Source organism: Vipera berus (genome assembly GCF_964194415.1).
Source record: "Vipera berus genome assembly, chromosome: 6".
NCBI classification, from domain to species: domain Eukaryota; kingdom Metazoa; phylum Chordata; class Lepidosauria; order Squamata; family Viperidae; genus Vipera; species Vipera berus.
In genome coordinates this window covers 45,076,395-45,102,499 of record NC_138208.1, presented here as the reverse complement: position 1 = coordinate 45,102,499, position 26,105 = coordinate 45,076,395, and the positions used below count along the sequence as shown (strand labels likewise).

The 26,105-nt window shown below is 36.4% G+C and overlaps 1 protein-coding gene across 2 annotated transcripts in view; it reads left to right on the top strand.

Annotated features, from left to right (window-relative positions):
- Positions 1-26,105, top strand: part of PTPRR (protein tyrosine phosphatase receptor type R) — a gene marked incomplete at its 5' end in the record, with an annotated part of 101,659 nt that overhangs the window by 31,903 nt on the left and 43,651 nt on the right. Inside the window, 3 exons of one of the 2 annotated variants that reach the window (XM_081330352.1) lie at positions 18,089-18,202; positions 22,919-23,071; positions 24,547-24,663. In XM_081330352.1, the coding sequence (XP_081186478.1) occupies positions 18,089-18,202; positions 22,919-23,071; positions 24,547-24,663 (384 nt within the window). The remainder of the gene's footprint in view (positions 1-18,088; positions 18,203-22,918; positions 23,072-24,546; positions 24,664-26,105) is intronic. The other variant, XM_081330353.1, reaches the window with a different exon arrangement.

Below are 26,105 nucleotides of genomic sequence, written 5' to 3'. Positions count from 1 at the left end.
ATGAAATATCATGGCATTTTTTTTTGTAATATCTGCTGATATTTCTCCCTGCAGATGCACAAACTGCTATTTCTATGACATTTTTGTTTCTCTTTTTATAATTCCTTTTCACATTTTTCACATTCACAATTGTGCTTTTTTCTTAGATGTATCACATTAATGGGAATAACTGAAAAGGCTCCTAAGGCCATTAGCTTTTGATTCATGCTTTCAATACACATGTGTGGAAGAACTGAAAATCCAAGGCATTTTCAAGGATAAATATCAAATTATATGCACCCCATTTTTACCCATAACATAGAGCTATTCAAATGGTGAAAAATAGATATGAGCATACAGAGAAAAATAAAGAAAAAGAAATTGAGTAAAAGTCTCTTCTACCACTCAAGAATTCTTTTGAAAAGGTGGCAGACCTCAAGGCATTTTACTGGTTTTTTAGCTAATCTATATGCTTTCTTTCATATATGCTAGCTTTCCCCTTTTCATCTTTTGTTCTTTTATTCTGATTAAGAAGTTGACTGCTTAATTTTCTGTTCAGTGACTATTGCAGAAGTTACCTACAGGGTCTATCTAGAAAAGATGGTATGCCTTATGAAAGAAATGATAGATTGACACTTTTAAATTTTGTATGGCTCACTGCTGAAAATTTAAATATGTAGATTTATATGTGTTTTTCTGAAATATGACAAAACCAGTGCTGCTGTACTTGCTACATAAGTATGAACTCTGAGAACCACTGTGGGAATATTTGCTATAAATGTTTAGGGCTCAAAGCTTGCATTTGATAATGGGCATGATTTCTTTCAAAATAAGGGATGTTCATTTCAAGGTTTGGGTTCTGTTCTGATTTATTCATTTCAGTTGAGGGTATTTGTAGCAGATTCATATGCATGTGCCTTTTCAAAGCCAAATCATATTATGGAAGATTTCTTGTTTCCCATACCTTCTCTCCAGCAATAAGTCCAACTGCATCCAAAAATCCAACAATGGAATGATAATAATGGCATTCATATAATTATTTCACAAATACACCATTAATTTGTAATCTTTTGCCACCATGAAATGTCATTTCTTTTCCAATTACTGGGATATTGCTTTTATATAATAAAGGGAGCTGGTTAAAATATGTTTTCATTTAGCCGATTCTTACTTCTTGAATTATTTCTTACTTCACTTAACTATAATAAAGAAAATCACAGTGAGACAGCTAGAGGCAATATCTGCTTGTTTGTTAATGAACAGAGCAATGAATCTTAAGTGTAATTGATGTGGTGCATGTTTCTTACAAAAACCAGAACTACCCATTTAGACTTTTCTAGAATCTAAAGTGATGTCACTTCAAAGAGCTGATTTAAATAAATTATTAACAAATGAATGATTAGCATAATGCAAAGTGACAGGCAGCAGAAACTCCTGCTAAAAGACAATTTCTATAAATCTTACATTGATGTCCCTGATTCTTTATTGTATCTGTCAAAATGACTTTGTAAGAAGGCTTAATTTCTTGCAAAACATATAGATCACTAAATAGGAGTCAGTTCACAATATAGTGAGTGGAGTTGCAAAACAGTATCTAAAGATCCTTGTTCCACTGTAGGAAAGAGGAGAATGACTGGCAAGTAGATTCAGCACCATGGAAAGCTCCACACAGAAAAGATGTAGCAGATGACCAGAGGTTTTTCGTTAGATCCACCTCATCTTGCCTGAAGAAAGTTAATCCAGCTCAACGACCTACTGGATGAACATCTATCCTCTTTTTTGTAGTCTCCCACAACACATTTTGTACTTCATTAGGTATATGTGTTGGAACAAAAGGTACCAACTTCTCAGGAGTAATAATCGCAGGAGTTGTTATTTGGCTCACATTCTTTAAATTCAGGACCATCTGCTTCATATTACATATAGGAATATGCTCCAGTTTTTCAGCCAATTGTATACATCCTCAGTCTTACCCATACTATTCTCTCTGATGATGAGTTTGAAGCATTTAAAAGCTAGACTTTGATTAATGGAGACTCCCAAGGAAAATGACTGTTTGCTTTATTATACAGGATGTAGAATTACCACCATTCCCATTAAATACATCATATCGAACATTAGAATAGTAACATCATGGCAGAGCATATTATTTGATCATCAATATATGACATGATCTTGACAGTAACAATACTAAAATGGGTTCTGTAGTGTCAGTATTTGATTAACAATGTATATCCTATTTTTCTATTTTAAACAATACGTAGCACTTACAGGCCATCTATGAACATAATACCAGTTTCATTTAATTAAAGTAACTTTGAAGTGTCATTTAATACCATAAAACTATACACTGCAAAACTGCACTCATCATAAAACTCTTAGCAATAAGAAACAATCACAATTAGTGTATTTGTTATCTATAAAATAGGTATAAATAGGCAAAGAAAAAATAGCAATAAAAATATCTGAAAATTCAGGGTCAGGCTCTTCTATAACTAGATCAGTTATAATGCCATTGCTTTATTAAAGTTGGCATTAGGAACAAAAAGTGTCACATTGAATTTGTTATCCTTATCCTTTTCTGTATCTGCATCACTGACGATTATGAGCTTCGTAAAGTAGAATATCATCAGAAAATAGTTCATCACATTCTACATGTAATTCTGAAATGAATCACACATCATTATATTATTGATTAAAACATTGTAATATGAAATTAGGGAAAACATTCTTAAGCATCAGATAATGAGGGGGCAGGTCCTTTCTTATATCCAAAAGGTCCTTTTGTCTTTTATCTTTTAAAACTATAATAAGTGCAGTTTACAGTTGGGACTTGGTGCCCCCTTTATGCCATGGTATCAGAAGACAATGGTATAGATTCCTCACCCTGGTTTAAACAAAATATATAGAGAATGGTGAATAGTATGAAATTGGCTTGTGATACTTTCAATATTTTCTGATATAAAGACTATCTTTAAATGTTAAATGTCCATGTATTTAACTAGAAACTGCAGAATGCTGTTGTATTTGAGCACATTCATTCTGTGAGATGGGAGAGGGGCCTTCCACAGACTCCAATAAAGGTGAGGAGCAAGTGGACTTCCAACCTCCAGATTTTGCTAAACTATAAAATCATAGTCATAATGAATGGTGAGAGATCGTACACATTAGTTCCGGACATCCTCAAGTTTCTCACCTCCAAACTGCATCTTCCCCTCACAGGCCATCATTTTTAATAATATAATTTTATGCTGATTCAATTTGCAAAAAAAAAAAATGCCTTCTCTTCTCTTTAGATGGTGAAATGCTAAATTTGGTTATTATACAGTATTAGTTCAGAAAGTACCCTTTCATTGAAGCTGTATTTCATATTCTAATTGCCAATGATTCCATTTTACAATATTTAGTCAGTTTGGTCACAAACATTTGGTAGCTTAGGAGGATAATTACACAGCTGTACATTACCAAATGAATACATTCAATATTTCCAATTACTTTTTTTAAAAAAATTAAAAATAGATGTTTATTTTAAATTACAAAAAAATCACATTACAGTATTTTTTGTTCTATCTATTGCTATAAAAACATATGTTTTCAACAGAATAAGAGTGTTCAAAATTTGAAGTAGTCAAGGAACTTGGGACTTTTCCAGGCTTTGAAATAAATATGCAGATTTATCTGATGACCTCTTCTCCAGCAGATGGCAACAGAATACAATTTAGTTAGGTGGGCAAAAGCTACTTTGCTGAGGTTGGGTTGCATTTCCCAAAACCCTGAGCAGAATATCCAAAGGTCATGCTATGCTGTCTGGTAAGTCTGGGAGGTATGGTCTAAAATGACTGGAAGGTAACAGGTTGGGCAAGATGTCTTTAAATAGCTGACAGATTAGAAAATAAGGATAGGCAGAGTATGTTGTTGCATAATTGTTCAAAAATAAAGAGAACAGAGAAAGATGGTATATTCTAACTACTAAATAGAACCCAAATATATCTATGTATTAGATAGAGATATATATAGAGAGAGAGATTCACCATTGTGAAAATTAAGGCATTTGACTTGTTTGTAAGTTTTTAAGACAAAAACTTTTTCCAGCTGCAGAGAACAGGCATCGCAACATGAGGAAAGATGCAGCTACATTAAGGAATTACAGACAAATACGCTGGGAATACCCATGTACACTCAGATGTATCTTTTGCCTTTAAAGCAATGCAAAACATGTTGAAAACAAATGCTGGAGGAGGAAAAAAACTTCATTGCTATTTCCCAAGTTTGCTTTTCTTGGAAAAAGCTATCAGTTTTTCCACATTCAAGGTGCTTGAGAATGTCTTCCAAATTTATCTTTATTGTATATTTAGGCTTACATTATGGTTGGAGATACTTTGAAGTGTTGTTACTATTCTATTATTGTTCGATTACACATCTTTCAATCACTGATTTCAATTCTTTCGATTCTGAAAAGATATGGAAATATTTAAAGGAAGCATGTGAAATAGGGAGACTATAGTGAGCTGGAGAAGTTGTGGCTCATTGAAGCACAGGACATTCATACACCCACATAACTTTGGCCATCTTGGACTCATTAAGGGTTAGGGTACAAATACCACATCATAGCTGTGATAAATTAAATTATCTTCTTATTTGAGTGAAATTTGGAAAGCAGTGAAAAATGGTGGTAATTTTTTCAAACTCGCCACGTCACTTGATGTGTTGTGACGTATCACAACTTTTTTTGCATTGCCGGAGCTGGGGTGGGCACGGCCTCCACATGATGCAACCGGCCCATGGGCTGGCAGTTTGACACCCCTTCTGTATGGCATAATGCAGATAAAATGCTTTTTTGGGTGTGTCTTTGTATTCCATGAATTTAGATGCTGTTTTATTTGAGTATAAGCATGGTGTTCCTTGCTGATGGAGAATAGTCTCTTTGCCAATTTTCTTTAAACCCAGTTAATATTTACAAGAGGGATTCATTTACTGCATCAATGCCTTCACTCTGTTTCAAAGATGTTTTTCTATGCACAGCAATATGCTTTGCCCTTTGCAAAACTAATCAGTAAGCCTGGAACTCTTTAGTGTTAACATGACTCACAGCAACTGAACTGTCACAGTGCATTTAACTTCTGTTTGATTTCCTTACCTATAAGGTCTTAAATGCTAATTTCCCCTGAATGTTGTTGTCCTCCTGTTGCAAAGAAAGACAGGATTGTTTAGAAGGCTGTGAGCAGAAGACATACAAAAGACTGGTGCACATTGGTTGTTACAGAGAAGCACATCTAAAATAATACTGATCATTCCATTGTGTATTTAGGATGGGAATAAGTGAAATACCATTCAACTTCCATTTGCTAAGAGCAGGGTATATCCCTTCCTCCTCTTTGCTATAGACTGAAGACAACATGGAACACAGAACATATCCCAGTGGATACAGATATAGATATAGGCTAATCCACAAGTAACCTGAAGTATCTGTGCATTGCAGGCCCAATCTAGGTCTCATTTTGGTTAGAGCAGCATCTCTATTTGTAGACTTCTAACTATCTCTGACAATAGTAATAAGAATAGATTTTTTAAAAGATAAAAGTGTCCCTTTGAATGCAGATAATGAAAAGTTCAGAATTGTCTTTTCTATTCCTGACCTAATCAAAAGGAACTCATATAAATGGAGACCATAGGATATAATTAGAATTCCTTTGGAATTAAGAGATGTCAATTTTATTCCTAGGTTTATTTTATTTCCCTAGTAACCAGTTCCTTGATTTATTTATAGTCACACCTTATGTTTTTATTTCAATAATCAAGTAATTTTAAACTGAGGTGGGTCATACACTACTGTTAAATTACAGAAATTCTCCAATGCATGGCAATAATTTGCAAACAGGTAAAATAGCAAATTTTCAGAAAGGTGTTAAAAATGGAGATAGGATGAATGCTATCTCTGATTCACTACAATCTTCTCAATTACTTTCCTTGCAATAGTATCATGGATGAATCTGTCAATGTATTACTTGTTTTCCTAAATTCCTTTTGTTTCAAATTTGCTTCAGTTTTCTTTTTTTTAAAAAAACACATTTGAATGCATTCTTAAAACATTTGTCACAAAGTTTTATTAACAGGTGTGCTTTTTGCAAATAATTTAACAATTATAGTATAATTGTGCTGCTTTTGTATTACTTTCTCTAGTGCCTAAGAAACTTCCTTAATGGGCACAATTTTAAACACGTCTTAGACTGTAAAACTATATAGCAAACTCTGGAAAAATTGTAGAAACTATTATTGTATATATTAATATTAATGATAACAATGCCTTTTATTTATGGCCAAAAGACTGGAATAAAAAAATACAGATATCATCTAAAAGTTTGGCATAGATATAATAGTTTAAGCCAGATAATATCCTGTTGAAAACTCTTGTAAAAGTTAGAATGCCCAAAATATTATTCAGTTTCAAGGTCAATAACATTACAGGCACAACATTTTTGAAAAATGAGAAATTTACCTTATAGAATATTTGATGGCAGCATGTTTAATCTGACTTTCAAAAGTCTATTCTGTATTTATGTATCTCTGAAGAGCCCTGGTGGCATAGTGGTTGTAATGCAGTACTGCAGGCAAACTCTGTCCATAGCCTGGAGTTCGATCCTAAGAAGGCTCGAGGTTGACTCAGCTTTCCATTCTTCCAGGATTGGTAAAATAAGGACCCACATTGTTGGGAGCAATATGCTGACATTATAAACTGCCCAGAGAATTCTGGAAAGCACTATGGGATGGTTTATAAGTTCAGGTCATATTGCTATCGCTATTTACTTAAATTTAAACTGCTAAAGTATATATAGACCTGAAAAATGTATTTAGAATTTATTCCAAAAGTCAATCAGTAGAGAATGGAAAGCAGCCAAACAGCATTTAAATTCCTTGCCCCAAGGCTACAGCACAGTACAACAAATGGATAGATTCCTTTGAAGTATTTTAAGAAAGAACTAGACAACTCATGTCTCATTGGGCCATTCATGTTTCCTTACTTAAACAGAGAAACAGAATGCCCACAAAACAACACATAGACTGTGCAATGTCAAACTTTGTTACAAGAAGTTTATAGATGGCCAAAAAAGCAGTGAGAGCAGAAGTGACTTCTGATTTTTTGCTTCTCCATTGAGTTTCCTTGGGAAGGAAGGAAGCCCATTCCTTCTGGGAAGCTATCAGAGAGCACTGGAAATGATCATGTGACTATGACTGACTGCAGGGAGTGCAGAAATAGCCATACCTTTCCCAAATGTCATTCCCATACCACCTCCCCTGATCCCTGAGGGACCTGGGACAGCCTCTCCAAACATGCCAAGGGAGGCATGCCAACCCTGTCAGACAGTCCTGGTTCCAACTCCTCCTCCTCCGAACTGGGCTCCGATGGGGCCATGTGTCATGCCTCCATCAGAGCCTGAATCTGCAGAGGAAAATGAGCTGGAACAGGACCCTATGGAGGTTGAGGGAGAGGTGTCTGTGGCTTCAGAGGAATATGGGGAAGAGCAGGCCAAGGCAGTGTCTCCATGATTGTTAATATATTATAACTTTTTTCTTATGTATACATTTTTGTTGACTGATATAGACTTAAATAGCTAATCTGTGCCCAGAGTGACTGGATATAAATGGAGCATCATTTTCCTGCTCATGTCTCTCAGCATCTGAACACCAATATCAACCAAAACCATAAATAACCATCACTATCAATATTTACCAGCTTTGTTGTCAATAGCCAGTAATGACTGACAGTTTTGCTGTACATGAACTTGTTTATATCCCATTCACAACCATTCAAGTTGAGGATATCCCCATAATTTATGATAGCAAACTTTATAGTATATTTTTATACTATAAAATAATAATAATAATAATATTTTTATGCTCTGAGAAGTTCTTCCATTCATCTGTTCTGCCAACATTCCAACAGCCAGCTTGATTTTGAAAACTTAAAAAAGCACCTTTGTGACAGACAGCTTGATTGGATTACTTTTGGTTCTACAGCTGTAAAAGTGGGAGGAAAACCTCTCTCTCTCTCTATTCACTTTCTCCAACAATGCAGCCTTTATGGGTCCACCTCTAAAAATGGGATATAATGAAAGATGTACAATGGGAAAGGGCAAGTGTATATTCCTATCTCTCTTCCATTCTGCTTGGTGATATCATCACCTTTTCCTTAGAAAAATATTTGGGAACATATAAGATGTGATAAATATTTTGTTTGACAAAGTTATTCATGATAAATAGGTTCTCCTGACTAAATGAGCAATATGGCTAAAGCAGCAGGAACCATTTTAACAGCTATATAATGTAAGAACTCAGCCTTTCTCTTGAAATTCCTAGTTGCATTGTTCTTAGAATAAATACTTAAAAAATAGAAGCTTAAAATAAATCCATAAGGGAATAGAATCCCATGCCAAACAGAATAAGAAACAGCCAGCAACAAGATTTATTTATTTATTTAGTGTATGGCAATGGTATATTAGCCAGAAGACTACAGTGTTAATACAGGGTAGTTGTTTGGCTGCCTAAGACTGCTAGCCCATTTGGTTCATGCTAATGGGCTATCCATAGTACACCGCAGGGGGGCAAACTAGCTCCACACTCAGAATGGTTAACGGCATTCGGCACTGTCATCTAGGGCTTTTCCCTTCACCAGTGTTGCCTCGTGTTCAAGTGTCCCATTCAGACAGCTCTGGCATTATCATCATTATTTTTCCCACCAAAGTGGTACCGGGTAAGGTTCAAGGTTTTGGTTATGATCTTTAAGTCCCTACATGGCATGGGTCCGCGATACCTCGAGGACCACCTGCTGCCGGCGTCGACTCCCCTCCGCCCTGTGCGTGCCCACAGAGAGGGCCTCCTCAGGGTGCCTCCGGTCAAGGAATGTCGACTGGTGGCCCCCAGGGGGAGGGCCTTCTCTGTGGGTGCTCCGGCATTATGGAACCAACTGCCGGTTGAGCTCCGGATGGCATCAGACCTCCGATCCTTCCGTCGCGGGTTGAAGACCCATTTATTTGAACTAGCGGGTCTGGCCTGATGGGGGTATATGGGTTTTTATAGGCTTGTTTTATCATTTTTGTTTTAACTTGGGCATTGATTTAATTGTTTTTTAATTTTTGTATTGTTATTTATATATGCCCTGTGAACCGCCCTGAGTCCCCTAGGGAGAAGGGCGGTATAGAAATCTCAATAAATTAAATTAAATTAAATTATTCATCTACTTGCATGTAACATGCTTTGAAACTGCTAGGTTGAAAGAAGCTGGGGAAAGTGATAGAGTTCTCTCCATTACATGGTGCTAGGACTCGAACTGCCAGAGTGCAGACCTTTTCCAGCATCTTTAAGCCATTGAGCCACTGAGCCTCATTCAGCAACAATAAAGGGATCTGAACAGCAGTGAGAAGAAGCCCAATGGACTTAGAAACAAATGGGAGCCAGGAAAGGATGGGAGCATAAATTAAGAAGGTAAAACAATGGGCTGCTGGGTTTGAGTAGTGAAAATGATTCCACTTAGGCAGGGTTCAACAAGGCCAAGCAGAGCACCTAAGAGGATCCAAATACAGTGATGAGAGCTCAAAAGCAATGACATTCTACCATCTGACCTTTACTCAATTCTTCTTTTTGAGTAGGCTATCAATACATTTATTGAAAATTCTGTTGTAGCTGAAATCATACTTAGTTACAGGAAACTCTGTGGCATGACATTTGGGAATCCATAATTTAAAATGGAGCATAAACTAATCCCAATAATGTCAGAGTCAGTGCTGATTGCTTAAACTGCCAATATTCCTCTCCCAGTAGCTTTTATGCATATTCCCTATCAGTGGACAGTTTTTATTTTCTTAAGCTTCAGAGCTTTAAGCAGAAGGATGATGACAGATGGTGAGGGGGTGAAGATTAATCTGTAGTTACACAGAGGATAGCAGTAGAGACAAATAATGAATGATATGATGAGAAGGTATCAATAGGACACTGGCTGCCAGGAAAAAAAATGAGTCCTGCCAGAAAAAAAAACAGGTGCAGCTGTGAAGTGCTTCAGTCTAGTTCATGGTTATCAAAGCTTTTGATTGGGATTGTGTATATTTTTCTCTTTGTTCCCCAGTATGCACTTTAGCCATTCCCTTCCCGGTGATCTATTTGATACCTTAAAAGAATGGCACAATCTCAGAAGTATTTCTGCAAAAATATTAAATCTCAAAATGTAGACTATTTTTTAAAATTTGTATGGGGCTTTCAGGCCCCTCCTTAGGTTGTAACAAATTCCCTGATGCCTAGATGAGTCAAGTTGCTAATGCTGGAGATAATTTGTTTCCCACAGCTGATCATGTGCTATGCTTCTACTAATAAACTTCCTCTTTGATGTGTTATTGTGGGACATGTATACGCTGTGTCAGCCAAATATTTGATACATCCTGTCTGCATCCACTCATGTAAGATAGCAATTATAGTTGTAGTTATTGATAATTATGCATATGTGAACTGAGTTTGTTTCTCATGATTGCTGGAAATGATCCCATGATTACAAGATCCAACAATATGCCTAAGAGCTATCTATGCTAATATCCAACAGGGAGGGCGGTAACATGATGCAGCAGCTCTAATGTGTGACTGTTGGATACCTCTTTCCATGTAAATTAAATCTAATTTAAAGGTTACATTCATTATGGGGATTTTTAACTTTCTAGCAGTTTTTCTATCCCTTTGCTGTTTTACTTATCAGGCTATATCGCATAGATTCTGTGCATTAATGTGATAAGTACAGTCCATGTCAGTAGTAATCACCAACAAAACTGAAATTCCATGCATAATTTCTTTACTGAAATTAATTTGAATTTAAACAACACAGATTTCCATTGGACATGTGAGCTTAAGGAAAATTCAGGCCAAGTTTTGATGAATTGCTTGTGTTTTCTTTGCCAAGCATATTCAGTGTGTCAAATGGATTTTGTGCTATTTTTTCTAAGCTACTCATCAGTTGCTTTATGTCAATTGGTAACATACAACTCATTATACCTAATAAAGTCAATATGTATTTACAAAACTTAAAACAGCTGAAGTATGTTTTCTTCTTTCAAACCACCCCAGTGTCTTTGCAGTACAACTAATCTTTATAGGGAATGTGAGTTTAAGGATTTAAGAAATAGATGCCAGTTTTCTGAGGCAGCCGACAAATTATTTGCAAACATCAGAAGATGCAGAACACAAAAAATAACATTAATTGATTGTTATCTTTTGTTGATGAGTCATAATAACAGAAGTTCCTTTAAAGTTGTTTAAGAGAAGAAAAGTATTTATAAAATTGGACCTGCTTAGACAGAAGACAAATAATTAGAAAAGAGTAGATTAAAGCTAAAAATTAAACATGTAACATTTCCTAGCCCAAAGTTAAGATAATTGGACATTTTTACCTAAACAGATTCAGAGCCATAGGCATAATTTAGCATTCACTGAATGGGACAGCTAACTATTTGTACATACAGTAGCTAGTGCCATTATTTAATTAAATTTGGATTCAATGATCCTTAATAAACTTGCTCCAACAATATAAATGTGTCCCCAATCAAACAAGCTTTATTTATCATGGAACAAAATGTTTTTATAGTCTAGTTTTATTACTTTCTGTTGTTAAATGTTTTATGGCTATAGATAAAATTTGATCGATTGAATGTAAATGCATCAATGATTTGGCCTATGCCATAAATTTAGTGTGAAAATTGTTGCTGTTAAGCTATTTTGAATCCATATTAGATCAAATCAAAATATTTTGCTTCAAATGTATTATTACTATGTCATCGTTTCCATATCGTAGCAATGAGCTGAGCTGAGTGGATGATGGAATGATGCTACTAATGGGATAAGTGGATTAAATGGCAAGGCAGCCTGTGAAACAAGTGAAGCTCATGTCACCATCTCACTGCTGATCACCAGCACCTGTTACTTAGACTGCCACAACATTTTATCTCATAATAGGTCTGATCATTTATATCGGATACCTTCAAGGACGGCCATTCAGCCAAGAGCTGTTTTCTCCAAGCCTTCCTTTTCCACTGATAGGTCTTTTTCCAGTTTCTTTACTTTCTGGTTCTCCTAAGCTGCAAGAGCAGCAGGCACCTGAGCTGTATCCCAAAGGAGCCAGTCAGTAGTTCTGGGACCAGTTATGCAGGCAATGACTTTACAGGGACTGAATGGGAATTGCTCTCTCTTTCTCTGTTGGCTTAGAAACCAGTGTATGATTAGAATGACTCACACCCTCTTCAGAAAACGAGATAGTCAATGAGATTCATAGACCCGGGAGCATCAGCCGTATCAGAGAAAACTAGCGAACCCTGGATATTATCTAAGGTATAGTGTTCTTCCTTTCTTTCCAACACAGCAGAACAAAACTCCATTAGGCAGGGCTGGGATTTTTTGATGCATACAAACTTAATACTTTACTTCTTTTATATTTAAAAGTATAACCTCAAGGCAAATAATGTCATTAAAGGTACGGTCATAAAAATATGTTTTTGCCCAATTTCTCTTGATTTTATTCAACTGAGGTTACCTGATCTTGAAAATATCATCTTTTGGCTACCTCAGTCTGATACTCCACAGCATTTCCAGGTGAATTTAGTTCAATTTTTTTTCAATTTTGAATTAGAGCTTGTAGGTAAGTTTGATGCAATGGCAGTTACTACTGTTTTAACAGCCACGGACAATATAAATTAGTTTTAAAATGCCCAGTTTTATTTGTCAGTTTAATAAGGGTTGCATTTTTAGGTTTTATTTCATTCAATTAATACAAATTATTTGGTGTGCTTTCTGTAAGTTTCATGACAGGAGAGGAACATTAAATACTTAACATAAAAGTAAATCTTATTCTATCAGGTCCAATGTGGAAAATTGGTAGCCCCTGAACCATATTTGGCTTCCAAAGTTATTTCATTTAGTTTCTAAGTATTCTCTTGCATACTAATCAAATATTTTAATATGTGTACAGTATTCTTAAATATTAATTTATAGTTTCATTCAGATAGGGAAAAACGTGCTGTAAAAACTAGATTGCTCACACTTTAATATTGCATTTTGCGTGCAATTTGTTTCCAAAATATTTTGCACACAATTTGTAAGTTATATCTAAACATATATACTACATAGGTATAGGAGATCAGTTTAGTATAGTTATTACATTGAAGATGATGGAGAGCCCAGTTTGATATAACTTTAGGCCAATCATCTAGGATAAAAACCAAACTTTTAAGGAATAGTTCTAATCCCTAATACAATGCTTGGAAAACAGATCAATCGTACAACACTCCTTTTTTTTAGGAAAAAGTCTAAAAAAAATATTCCTATTCACATCTAGCACATCTTTGTGCTGGCCACAAAGGCCAAAAGGGAAAAGAGACATCCAATGTCATGAAGGGCCAAAAATAGGTTGACTTGCCAGTAAAGAGAACTGTGTAATTAAGCATTTGTTTCCTTCCTTCTACCTCTTCTTCCTTTAGAAAAAAAAATATTAAATATAAGGATAGGTTCATATAACTAATGAAGTTCTAATATTTATGGGAAGGATAGAAAGAATAACATTTGAGGTCTCATTGTTGTTCTTTGGAACAACTGAACTATACCCATACCATACCCAAAAACTATGGAAGTTCTTTTTCCCCATTGAATTATTGAGTAATCTTCCCCCACCCCCACCCCCAAAACTTCAGAATGATCATTATCATTATTATGCTTTCAGCTCAGGCATAATAATCTATGAATCTGCCAGATGTGCAGTCATGAAACATAGTTCGAGCCTTTCCAAGACTGTAGCTAACGTGCTAAAAACCTACTAGGCAGTCATCACAACTTAATATAAAACACAACACACACAAAATATAATAGTATAAGCAGTAATAGCAGCACTTCTTATCCAATTATGTCATTCCACCAGAACCTTCTGGCATTAGATCCTAATTTTAAAATATAAACTACAATGAAAGTCTGCTATGAAAGTCTACAATAAAAGTCTAGGCAAACAGTGAAGTGTCTGCTTCTACAATAGTTGCAACATGAGGAGGCAAATAACTTAAAATATGCACAGTAATTTATGGAGCTAACTATATAACAGAAACTGCTAGAAGAGCAATCCAAAGATGATAGGAATGAAAAACTTTAGGGCAGCATGCTAACTACACCTAGGCACAGTCATATTTTACCTTTTATGACATACAACTTTTTCCTGTCTAGAAAAAAAAAGATATTCCTGGAAAGAACAGTTATATTGTTTTGTAGATAAATAAAATGATTAAATCTTATGGTTGGCTTAAAAATGTTTTAAAATTAAAATGCTTTCTTGGTAAAACTGTTTTTGTTCCATAATTGCAGGCAATTTTAAATTTAAATTTTAAATAGTGCATAAAGAAAATATTGGAGACTAAATAAAATCTACTTCAACATTTACAAATTTATTGACTGAAATATAGTTTCAGGCCAAAATTAGAACACTTATTTAATCTGGTGCTATGTAGAATTCTGGATTCTATAAAAATCTACAATCTCTAAAATAATATATATTATATCAAAACTGAATCCAAGGAATAGAAAGGACGAAACTAGAAATTAGGTAATTGTTCAGGTTTCCTGAAGATCTTTCTTGGGAACCGATGCTTTTAAAATTGTTTTTAATAAATGAGCTGGATCTAGGAGAAACAGTCAAGTTCATTGTTGATCTCAAATGAATGCTGTGTGCAAGACTAAATAAAAATAACAATCATAATAATTGCAAACAGCTCCGCAAAGTTCTCTTCGAACTAGGTCAATAGATTTCAAAGGCAAATGTAATGCAGTGTAAGTAATGTACTGTATAGTGGAATAAAAATATCAAATAACAGTTTCATATGTTCGTTACTGAGATCTGAGCTGGCAGGGACATCTCTATGAAAATCTCAAGCCAGTGTGCAGTCACTGTGACAACAGTCTTAACACCCTACTCCTATCCCTAACACTCGTCCTTCTTGGCCATGTCATATCTGACCCAAAGAGTGTCAAAGCCTGCTATGTGTCATAATCTTTGAGCTGGCCTGACAATAAACTCTTTTCCCAGAGGATTCAGGATTTATTTTTAATAATCAATATAATTTTTTCTCTATGTTAGATAGTATGCTGTTGGTAAGAGATAAGCTCATGGCTTAAAACAGAAGTCTTCATGGGGAGGACAAAAGAGTCAAATTAATACTACCGGTAGCAGTGTCATGGTGTCACAGTGCAAATCTCTTCTCTTTTTTATTTGTGTTGTAATGTCACATCTATGCCCAGAAGGATCAGAGTTTGCAACATGAAATCATTATACTGTTTTCATTATTCTTTGAAAAGCACAAAAGCCTGTGGACACCAAAGCCCCACAGAATCATCCAGTTCTTGTTGCTGCCATTTGAATTCCATGATGCAGCTTTCTTACAAGAGGTCATGAACAGAAATTTGCAACATTTGCTTGGTAACCTGAAGAAATCAAATTTGAATGTTGTAAGCTCCCTTTCAAATATCTCTCGGATTTTACTTTTAAGCAGTCTTCAGCCTTTTACATTGAAGTTATATTCTAATAGATTATCAATCTCAGAGAAAGTGCACATGTAAGTGCACGTGTTACACCAAGCACTGCTTTCCAACTAATGGTTTAAAAAGTATTTTCTCCCTGTTTATGAAGAGTTTATTCTGTCCCAATGAATTGGTTAGGTGTTTAAATATTACTAGGTGTTAGTCTTTTTATTTTTATTGTACATGTATAAATGAGCCAAATTTTAAGGCATAACCTGATATTATAATTTATCATATCTATAGTCCTGAAACCTGCAAACTATCGCCAACAGTTGCAGTGACTAGATTAATAAATTGCTTTGGGAAACTGTGTTCCCTGGAGTGGTTGTCTTCTTCTCCTTTAGGGTTACTAAGTCACGGCTGCCAGCATGTACAGTATATTCAAACATGAACTCGCCTCAAGGAGCAGGTGCCAAAAATGATAAACAGTACAGATCAACAAGTCATAATATGACTAATTAATGTTGCCTGGCTTCAGAAGGTACAGTGCTTCCTTTGTTGAATTAAAGGTGCCAGCAATGTTTGAGGAATTTCTAACCAATTAATCTCTTTCTATTGTTCCATGGAAGATTATTGCCCAAGATATAAGTGGTATGTAAAAGAGATTGATCTTAAAAGTTTGTGGAATGAATCCTATTCACAGAAGCTTTCTCATCATGTAAATTCCCTTGTGGCACCTAACCACAGTCCAAGATGAACTGTGAGATCAGCCTCATTAGGCAGGGATGCTTTGGTGTTAAAAGTTGGCCAAATCACATGGCCCAAGTGATTTGTAGCTGACCTAAACAGAATTTTCACCTGGCTGAAATATATTTCACAAAGTGAAATAGAAACAACTTCACAATTTCTATCTTAAACAAGCCTTCCAATTGGTGAATTTTCAGTCAGGTGAAAATTCTAGGATGGCACCAATTGGAAGACTTGCTTAAGATAGAAATTATGATATTGTTTCTATTTCTAAATTTGGGTTCATATATGGATTCAAAAAGTCATTCACCGAAGTAAAATCTCTCTCCTCTAATAAAATGTTCTTCATCTGTTGCTTCTACAGAATTAATTAGGCCACAGCTTCTCAAACATTGAGTACATTGACCTGCTAAAATGATAACATAATTTTATTAACTCTCACACACCACCACGAATTCATTGGGGCTAAGGGAATAAATCAACACTACTTACATTTACTAGTTACTTTTTAATTGATATATCCCTAGGACAGGGATAGGCAACCTCGGCTCTATTATGACTCATGGACTTCAACTCCCAGAATTCCTGAGTCAGCTATGCTGACTCAGGAATTCTGGGAGTTGAAGTCCATGAGTCATAAAAGAGCCGAGGTTGCCTACCCCTGCCCTAGGATAACCAAACTTTGTAATAGCTCAGCTGCCTACTGCACCCTTGCAAAGAAAAATCAGGAGCAGTGCCTGCAATAAACACTGATGACACTCCCTTTTTGTCCAGGAACCCTAATCAGGTTAAAAAGGTAGGGGACATTTCCCCACTTGCTCGCTAATCACTGGTAAAACTCCTAATTTCAACTATTGATTGATGGGCTTAATCAATGTCATGTGGGGACAGGTTGGAATACCAGTTTTCAGTTCAGGCGCATGTGATACCCCAAACAAGTTGGAATCTGCAGTTGTCTAATTTCCACACTGCAGGAAGCATTGATTAATGCCAAGCTGAGAAAAATGGCATTTCCCCCTTTGAGTTTCAAAGTGTTTAAGAGAAATGTGTGAAATGTGTATCAAGTTCCAATGGCTTCCCATGTTTCAGTCACGAGGGATATCCTCTCACGGGCTTTTTAGTACCAGTACTCAGGATACTCACAAAGGATACAAAGGCAGAATTTGTTGAAGATATTTCTTTTCCCTAGAAGAACTGTTCCCCAACTTATCTGCCCACAAATTTGGTGGAAATTTTGTTACATCATATTTCCTCATCTCTAGCAACAATAACATAAAAGGTAGAGTCTTCCTTCATCTTGGTGACTACACTTGTTTGCTTTTTGCTTCCCAGTCTAGTTTACAGTTTTGAGATTTCCTGGTGGTTACCTATGCAAGCACTAATCATGTCCGATCATGCTTAGCTTTTTGAAAGCAGCTAAGAGTAGTAGTTGCTCCAATCTATCCACTATATTGTTTTATTTCTATGAAGAATGATAACAATCAGAGGTAATTTTTCTGAGTGATACTCTTTCACCTAGTTCTATTGCAAGACCTTGTGATCTGGCATTTTAGCTCCTATAAAAGCTCCAGGAGTGTAGCCAAAGTAATTTCTTTGACCTCATGGTGAACTTAAGGTTATGAAAAGAGGAAATGTTAACATTCTTTAAACTAACAACCATTAATAGTCTGGAATCCTGCACCCCTGACCTCACTCCCCAACTCTTGTTCTCTGTTTGAAATGCAAATTGACTTCACACATTGCCATCCTGGGAAAAACGATTTGCACAATTCACGGAGGTCACTCATTAGCAGGGAACTGTGTGTGCCTTGCAAGATTAGCACTGTTTGGGTTTGTTTTGCAGACTCTGCAAATGGATGTAAACAAGTTGAATATCACATTGCTTCGGATTTTCCGCCAAGGAGTGGCTGCTGCTTTAGGACTCTTGCCGCAGCAAGTGCATATCAACCGACTGATTGTAAGTGGCTTAGTTTCATGCTTACTATTGCATAGTTTCACCTTCTGCAAATTAAACCAACCAGCCTGAACAAATAAATGGTTCTATATACCTGCTAGCTGTAGAAGTAACAATACTGGACAAGAAGATTCTCTGGGATGTCTCATCCATGTATAGTATTAGCCCAAATCCACTGCAGAATGACAGCCTTTTTGCTGAAGGTTATGATGGTCTATAATCTACCACATTGATTCAGTGCAATTCAATGGATATACAACTTTTCGGTTTAAGGGAGAGAGACTGACTGGCGCAAAGTTGCCCACTTAGCTTCTGTTCTGGTTCTCCCTACTTCTAGCGTAGCTTCATAACCAGTACACCATATTAATGATAGATAGCTAGATAGCTAGATAAATAGACAAACAGACATATATATCCCTATCTCTATTTCTGTAACAATATATTATACATATACATATGCCAACTATCTTAATTTTATTTGCTTTTTTAAAATTATTTTTATTTTATTCAAATACAAATAATACAAACATAATACATATAAGTCTAAATAAAAAACAGTATAAAAAATACAAATACTACAGTGCCCCCACCCCCCTGGAGACCATTTTTATTACCTATATTTCTTCTCATATAACAACTAACAATATACAATATATTTCGATTGTGCCCTTATCCCCTCCAAAACAGCATTGAGCAAGTTTATTCCCTTTGCCTTCCACCAAGACTGGTGGGCACCCGTGCAAAAAATGCTCTGGCGCTGGAGCAGAACCCTACTTGGTGTTGCCCCGGGGCCCCGGTACCTTTCCTGAAAGACTCGTCTGGCTGGCAGTCCCTCTGGCGACCTCGACAGATAGTGACAATGTGGCCTGGTTTTCCACACACCCGGCATGTGGCTGTCCTGAAACGGCAATCCACACATTGATGGTGGCCTCTGCAGCCCAAACACCTTGGGAACAGAACTGTCTTGTCAGCTGGCCTCATTCCTCTTTCGTAGTGCCACTGAATTTTGTCGACTTTGTGGTCGGAGTCAGTGTCTTCCACTCGTTCAGTGTCCTAGTGGTGGACGGTTTCTGTAGATGGTGCACTTTTGGAGGGTCACAATGCCTTCACGCCCCCTCTGGTGGCTTCATCTGCCATAACTTCCTTTAAGGCTTCTTGAAGTGAAAGAGTCTCCTTTGCAAACAGTTTTTGTTGGAGCTCTCTGTTCCTGAGTCCACAGACTAAGCAGTCTCTTAGTCGCTCCTCTAGGTCAGAGAAATTGCAGAGTCCCGAAGCTTGACGAAGCACTGCAATGAATTCTGTCACCGACTTGCTGGATTGTTGTTTGCATTGTTCTAAGGCATGCCTCCACGCTATCACTGAAATCTTTGGTTTGAAATGGTCATGCAGCTTCTTCTTTAGGTCTGCATATGTGACGGTCTCCAACGGTGCTGGGGTGACCAAATTCTCTGCAATATTGAAGGTGGCTGGGCCGCACATGCAGAGGAGGGTCACAGCCTTCAGCCCATCTTCGCTGACTTGATTTGCACACAGGTAGTTTTCTATGCGGGAAATGTAGGATGACCACCTCTCCAGGTGCGTCACATCGAATTCTTCGAGCTTTCCGACCTTCGCCATGGTGAGAAGTCTTTGTGGCTCGTGGCTCATGTTGCCTCATGCTGCTGGCTTCTTCGTAGTCCCTGGGACTGATCCTCAGGGCAGGGTGGTCTCCAGCGTGGCTTGCTAGGCAGACCGAGTGGGGGGAACGCTGTTCCCTACCAGGCTCTGTGCTGGTCTCACCGTCAAAACCTCCATCAATAATGCAAATAGAACTGGGGATAAGGGGCAACCCTGTCTCGTTCCCCGGCTTAAGGTTATTGTCGCTGTAACACCATCATTTATAACTATTCTCACCTTATTCTCTGAGTATAGTTGATTTATCACCTTTCTAAAAAATTTTCCAAAGCCTAACTTCTCTATTAATATCTTCAGTGTAGGCCATTCCACACAATCAAAGGCCTTAAATACATCTAATGCTAATAAACCAGCCTTTAATTTTTGATTCTTTATGTAATAACCTATATTTAATACCCTTCTTACTACATCTGACATTTGTCTTATAAATCCATGCTGATCATTTTTAATATAATGCTCTATAAATGTATTCAATCTATTTGTCAATATTGCTGTAAAAATCTTAGCATCCTGATTAATAAGGGATATTGGTCTATATGATCCTGGGTTTGTAAGTTGTTTATTAGGTTTCACTATCAACACTATCAGAGATTGCTTCCAGGAACTTGGAATAATTTCCCCTTCCATTATTTTATTAAACATTGACCTCATCTTCGGCACCAATAATCTTTAAATTTTTTATAATATTCTGTGCCTAGTCCACCGGTTGGCAACCCGTGGCTCTGGAGCCGCATGTGGCTCTTTCAGCCTTCTACTGCAACTCCCAGTTCTCCTCCGCCATTTGCAAAGAGAGAGACATAGACAGAGAGAGGCACTTGCGCTTCCCTTCTCTGTCTATTTCTGTCTGTCTCTGTCTCTCTCTCTGATCTTCTGCCTCACACTGTTCTCCGACAAGCCGACAAGCTTATTGAGCAGGGCTCCTGCCTTTGCTGCGTCTCCACAGGAAGGAGGTAGCAGCAGAAAGCAACATCTCTCTCTCTCTCTCTCTCTCTCTCTCTCTCTCTCTCACACACACACACACACACACACACACACACACACACACAGACACACACACACACACACACACACACACACACACTTTTACTTACTTAGTGGGGGAAGAGGATTGGCAGACCAAGGGCAGGAGAGAGCCAGCCCAATAAGAAATGTGTATCAGCTTGTCACAGAACAGCATGAAGCCAGCTTGCCAGGTGAGCAGAAGATCAGACAGGGAGAGAGGGGAGAGAGAGAGAGGGAGAGAGAGAGAGAAAGAGAGGGAGAGAGAGAGAGAGAGAGAACTCATGCAGAGCAGCCTCTATTTCTTTTTAATTAAACTCTTCAATCAAGCTCCCCCTCTCCTGTGCACGCGCCTGCGAGTTTTGCAGCTCCCAGTGTTTTCTTTTCTCTGGGAAACGGGTCCAAGTGGCTCTTTGAGTGTTTAAGGTTGCTGACCCCTGGCCTAGTCCATCTAACCCTAGTGCTTTACCTATTTTCAATTTATTAATAACTTCCAGTATCTCCCCCTCTTCTATTTGTGATTCCATTATTTCTTTTTCATATTCTCGAATGTTACAGTTTAAATTCTTTTCTGTATATGCCTGACTTTCATTCACATTTATTTTCCCTTTCCCTTATATAACTTTTCAAAAAACTTCTGAAATATCAACAATTTTTCTCTCATCGTGTTACATCTTTCTCCCTTATCGTTCTTTATTACTCCAATCAGGTTTTTTGCCTTTTTTAACTTGTGTGGCTCTAGCCAACGTTCTAAAATTTTTATTACTATTTTCATAAAATTCCCTATTTAAATAAATTAGATTTCTTTGAACCTGTTCTAACTCAATATTTTTCAACTCTTTTCTTTTAGCTGATAACTCTAACATAATCCTATTCTCTCTACTTTCTATATTTTTACTCTCTAGTTCTTTAATTTCCTTCTCCACCCTTTTTATATGTTTCTCTTTTTGTTTTTTATATTATAAGAATATTTTATCCCTAAACCTCTTATCACTGCTTTCATTGCACCCCATATTACACCTATATCACTACCTCCTTCTTCATTTATAGTCCATACAGTATGTCTGTAAAATCTTCCACCGTAAGAAAATCTCAAAAAAACTGGATATCCCCAGCTGTAATTATTATTTTTCTTCAATATTTGACAAACTTGATGCATCTCTCTCCTCCATTGTAAAGTCTCATTACATAAATCTGGGAAAACTTGTATCTGATGCCCCCCAAACATTATAGATGATATGTTTCTTCAATTTATTTATATGTGCTTGCCATTGCTTATGGCAACAAGTTTCATTCATGCTCTGAATGCTACGAATCACAGCAGGCCTTCTAGGATAAGCTTTATTGTGACTGCTGTTGGCTACCTATAATCTGAATAGAAAAAGCAGCCACCCAGCATTATATGAAGCTAGGTGATTGATCTACTGAATTTAATAAGAGCTAATGTGATGGTCAGTCATTCCTATGGGCATGCTTTCTTCCTTGCCTGGCGAGGCCATGAATTGAGTCCAATACCAGAAGTGGACTTTTTTTTTCTTTCTTTCTTTTCCTATGGTACAAATCTGCTGGGAAATAACAACTGAAGTAAAAATAACTGATAATAATGTCAAAAACAGATGAATTTTCTCTGCTGGTACATCACTTTTTAAAATTTTCTAGCAACCCCTTTCTTTCTCTTTCTCTTTCTGATATCCCCTTCTCTTCCTCACCTGTCTGCCAAAAAAATGAGCCAGATCACTCTTACTTGCCAGTTAAGGGGTATTGCAATTAGGCTGAGACAATAGGTTGCCTGCCCAAGTTCATCCCTTCCCAAAGGCTTTCTGCAATAGTGATATTGTCACTAATTAACCAACCTTGAAATATAGCATAAGTAGAAAGGAAATCCATATATTTGAAATGCAGTTTGGGATATTAAAAATATCAATTTGAACTTCTAGATAGCTAATTCTAATTAATCTCAAGAATATAGACTTCATTAATTCATATGTTTATTCCTACAAAGTTTTTTTTGAGCTATTCCTCTCTTATTTTATGTATTATTGCTAGGGCAAGCGGAACTGTGTTGAACTCTTTATATCTCCAGTCAGTAGTAAAGGAGTTTCTGATACTATCCCATCCAAAGAAGTGCTACGATCCCTTAATATCAACGTCCTACGCCAAGGATTAACCCAGTTTGGAATTACAGAGATAACCCCAGAGGTAAGCTATCATTACTATAAAGTGCTAATATTTTATCCATAGGTACTCCCTTTAAGACCTGTTATTATTTTGCAAACTCAGATAATAAACAGTAAATAAATATATTTCTAGTATTTTCTAGATTATAAATTCCTAAATTCATTGTGTATCTAATGTGCCTGAGGGAACCAAGGTGCTCACTAAAACAGTACATTAAAGGTTGTAACCCTTTAAATATGACTAATGCACAGCATATTGGAGCTTTGTTTTCATTCCATGGTTAGAAATCAACCAAGTGAGGGTCCTCTGGTATCAGGGCAGTATCCTGAGGGCTGATTAATAGAGTTCCTTTCCTCAAAAAGTTCAAAAAAGCACATATGGGATTTTTCTTTATTTCGTATAGTAAGGTACAGTGAAGTTAAATTGAGGAAGAGTGACTGAAAGTAAAGCAGTCCACTACCGCTTTATAATGTTGCTCTAGTTTAGTTTGATATTACATAGTATGTGTTTGTGTGTGTGCAAAAAAGAAGTGTAGTTTTAAAGTGACAACAAACATTTACAGTCCCAGTGGCAAGAGTCATGGAATTCAACAGGGTTTAATTTCATATATATAGGATTGCAGTTTGATTCAGGAAAGCATAAACTATGTTCATTCATATGAGAACCTAGTATCAATTTATGTAGACTCTGATGGTTTTTTTTTTTTAAAGGAGCCTGGTTGGTTCTTTCAGGTAAACTAAATCTATCCTGTTTTAAATTATATGCAGGTTAAGAGTTATTGATTTTAATAAATTGCAAATGCAATGAATTCTTTGTTTCATGGATAAAACAGATAAACATACAAAATAATCTATTATTTATTTATTTATTTATTTGTCCTATTAATTCATCTCTTTGCCTCATCTCAAGTCATTTTCAACTCCTAGTGACCACATAGATCTTCCAATGTTGCCACAGTCATTAAGTCCATTCAACAGTAATTGAGTCAATCCATTTGCAGTCCATCCTCTTATTTTACCTTCCACCTTTCCCAGCATTACAGCCTTATCCAGAGAGCTGGATCTTTGCATAACGTATCCAAAGCAGACTAATTTTATCCTAGTCGTTTGTGCCTCAAATTAGAACTTTGGATTTATTTGTTCAATAATCCATTTGTTCATTTTCTTAGCTGTCCACGATAGTTTTAGGACATTTTTTCCCACACCAAAGTTCAAAAGCTGTTGAACTTCCTATTTTCCTTCTTCAAAATCCCATTTTCACTTCTATACAGTGTCACAGGGAAATAGATACGTAATAAAATGTAACACAACTATAGCATATCTATCTGGTAGGGTTATCTTATAATCACTGACGCAAAAAATAAATAATAGAAATGTATTGAATCATTGAAGCATTTTATATTATTGAAGGAAGATAAAGCTTTATATTATACTGATAATGATTCCCAAATGTATATAAACCATATAATTACTTTTTTTCTTTTATGTTTTTATAAGTCAAAGAAAAATGTTTTCCAAGGCAAGCATGAGTCGGATAAACTCTGGAGTAAAGAAGGATTTTATGCTGTCATAATCTTTCTCAGCATCTTTGTTGTTATTGTAACATGTCTGATGGTAAGTCTGTTTGTTTCCATTGTCACTGTTTTTGCCTTTCTGAAAAGCAAAACAAGCTTTACTGGTGCTGAAATTGTTTGCTAAAAACAGTCCAGTCTTTTAATCACAAACAAAATTAATGCAAATTGAGGAATAAGGCGAATCTTAATCATTCATAGACCAAGTAATGTTTTCATTCAGATGACTTCAAAGGGGCGCTTCCCACATTTTTTGAAAGGGTGAGTTCATTTATTGGCCCTCAGACAAACACATGCTTATAATTGGCATTGTAAATATATGGTGCCTTTTTAAAAAAAAATAGTGATTGGAGGAGAGGCAGAGTAAAGCATGGACTGAATCCAGATTTTCCATTCTCCTATTGAACAACAAATTGATTTTTGGTAAACCACAGCAGCTGGATTGGAAGAGGGGGGGGGAAATCATATGCAGAATCCATTTTCACACCCAATTATGGACGTAGCTCAGCATCTCCTGATAAGCTTATTTGGTCCTTAACTGGTTAATTTTTAAAAACACAAAGTGCTACAACATTTGTTTAGGCACCTGCTGCTAATTGCAATATGAAAAAAGACAAGACACCAACCTTGCTCTTTGGCACTTGCTTTCCTATGTCACATACAAGCACATAAGTCATGGCTTTTGCATCAGAATGTAATGATGCATTTTTTTATCAACTGTCCCATCTCCCATGCTGTCCTCCTTGGGGTATCTATGCATACTTTCAGGAAAAAGAATAGTGTGAAAGTCATTGTAAATATGTATAGAATAATGATGATTATGACTAGTGCAAATTTCTGTTGTTTATATGCTGACTAACAGTTATGCTCTGACTGGTAAATCCTAATATATCGAACCAAATAATTGTTTCCCTGTTAGTTGTTCATTTACACAATTTTTATTAGATTCCACATGGTTTTGTTTTTGTCAGCTGTAGTATTCCAGGCTTGTCATCTTATGTTTTCATCTGTTTTTCTGGGCTTAAGTAGTGATGAATCTCCTTTTTAAATTTTCAAACACTACTGCAGTGCCGACCTGTGAATGTCACTTTTTCTCATTGGAATTAGCAGCTTCTTTCTCTTCTATTTCTTTAATGGTTAATATATTGCTTTCTGTTCATTCATGCTTAGCTGTGGCATGTTGGCTTACCTTTATATAATAATTTTCTGTCCAATAGATGGGATGTAGATTATTACTGCTGGTTGCTATTTTGTGCCTCTTCAATTGTTATTATGTTACTATTTATTGTTATTAACATAGTTTTATAATCCAGACAATTAGAAATAAACAGTTGCTCTGTTTATAAAGAGCAACCCAAAAAGTGCATTAGGTTGTACCTGTCACTTTACTTGGACTTCAGTAAAGCATTTGATAAAGTAGATCACAACCTACTACTTGATAAGATAGAAAAAAGTGGGTTAGATAGCATCACCACCAGATGGATT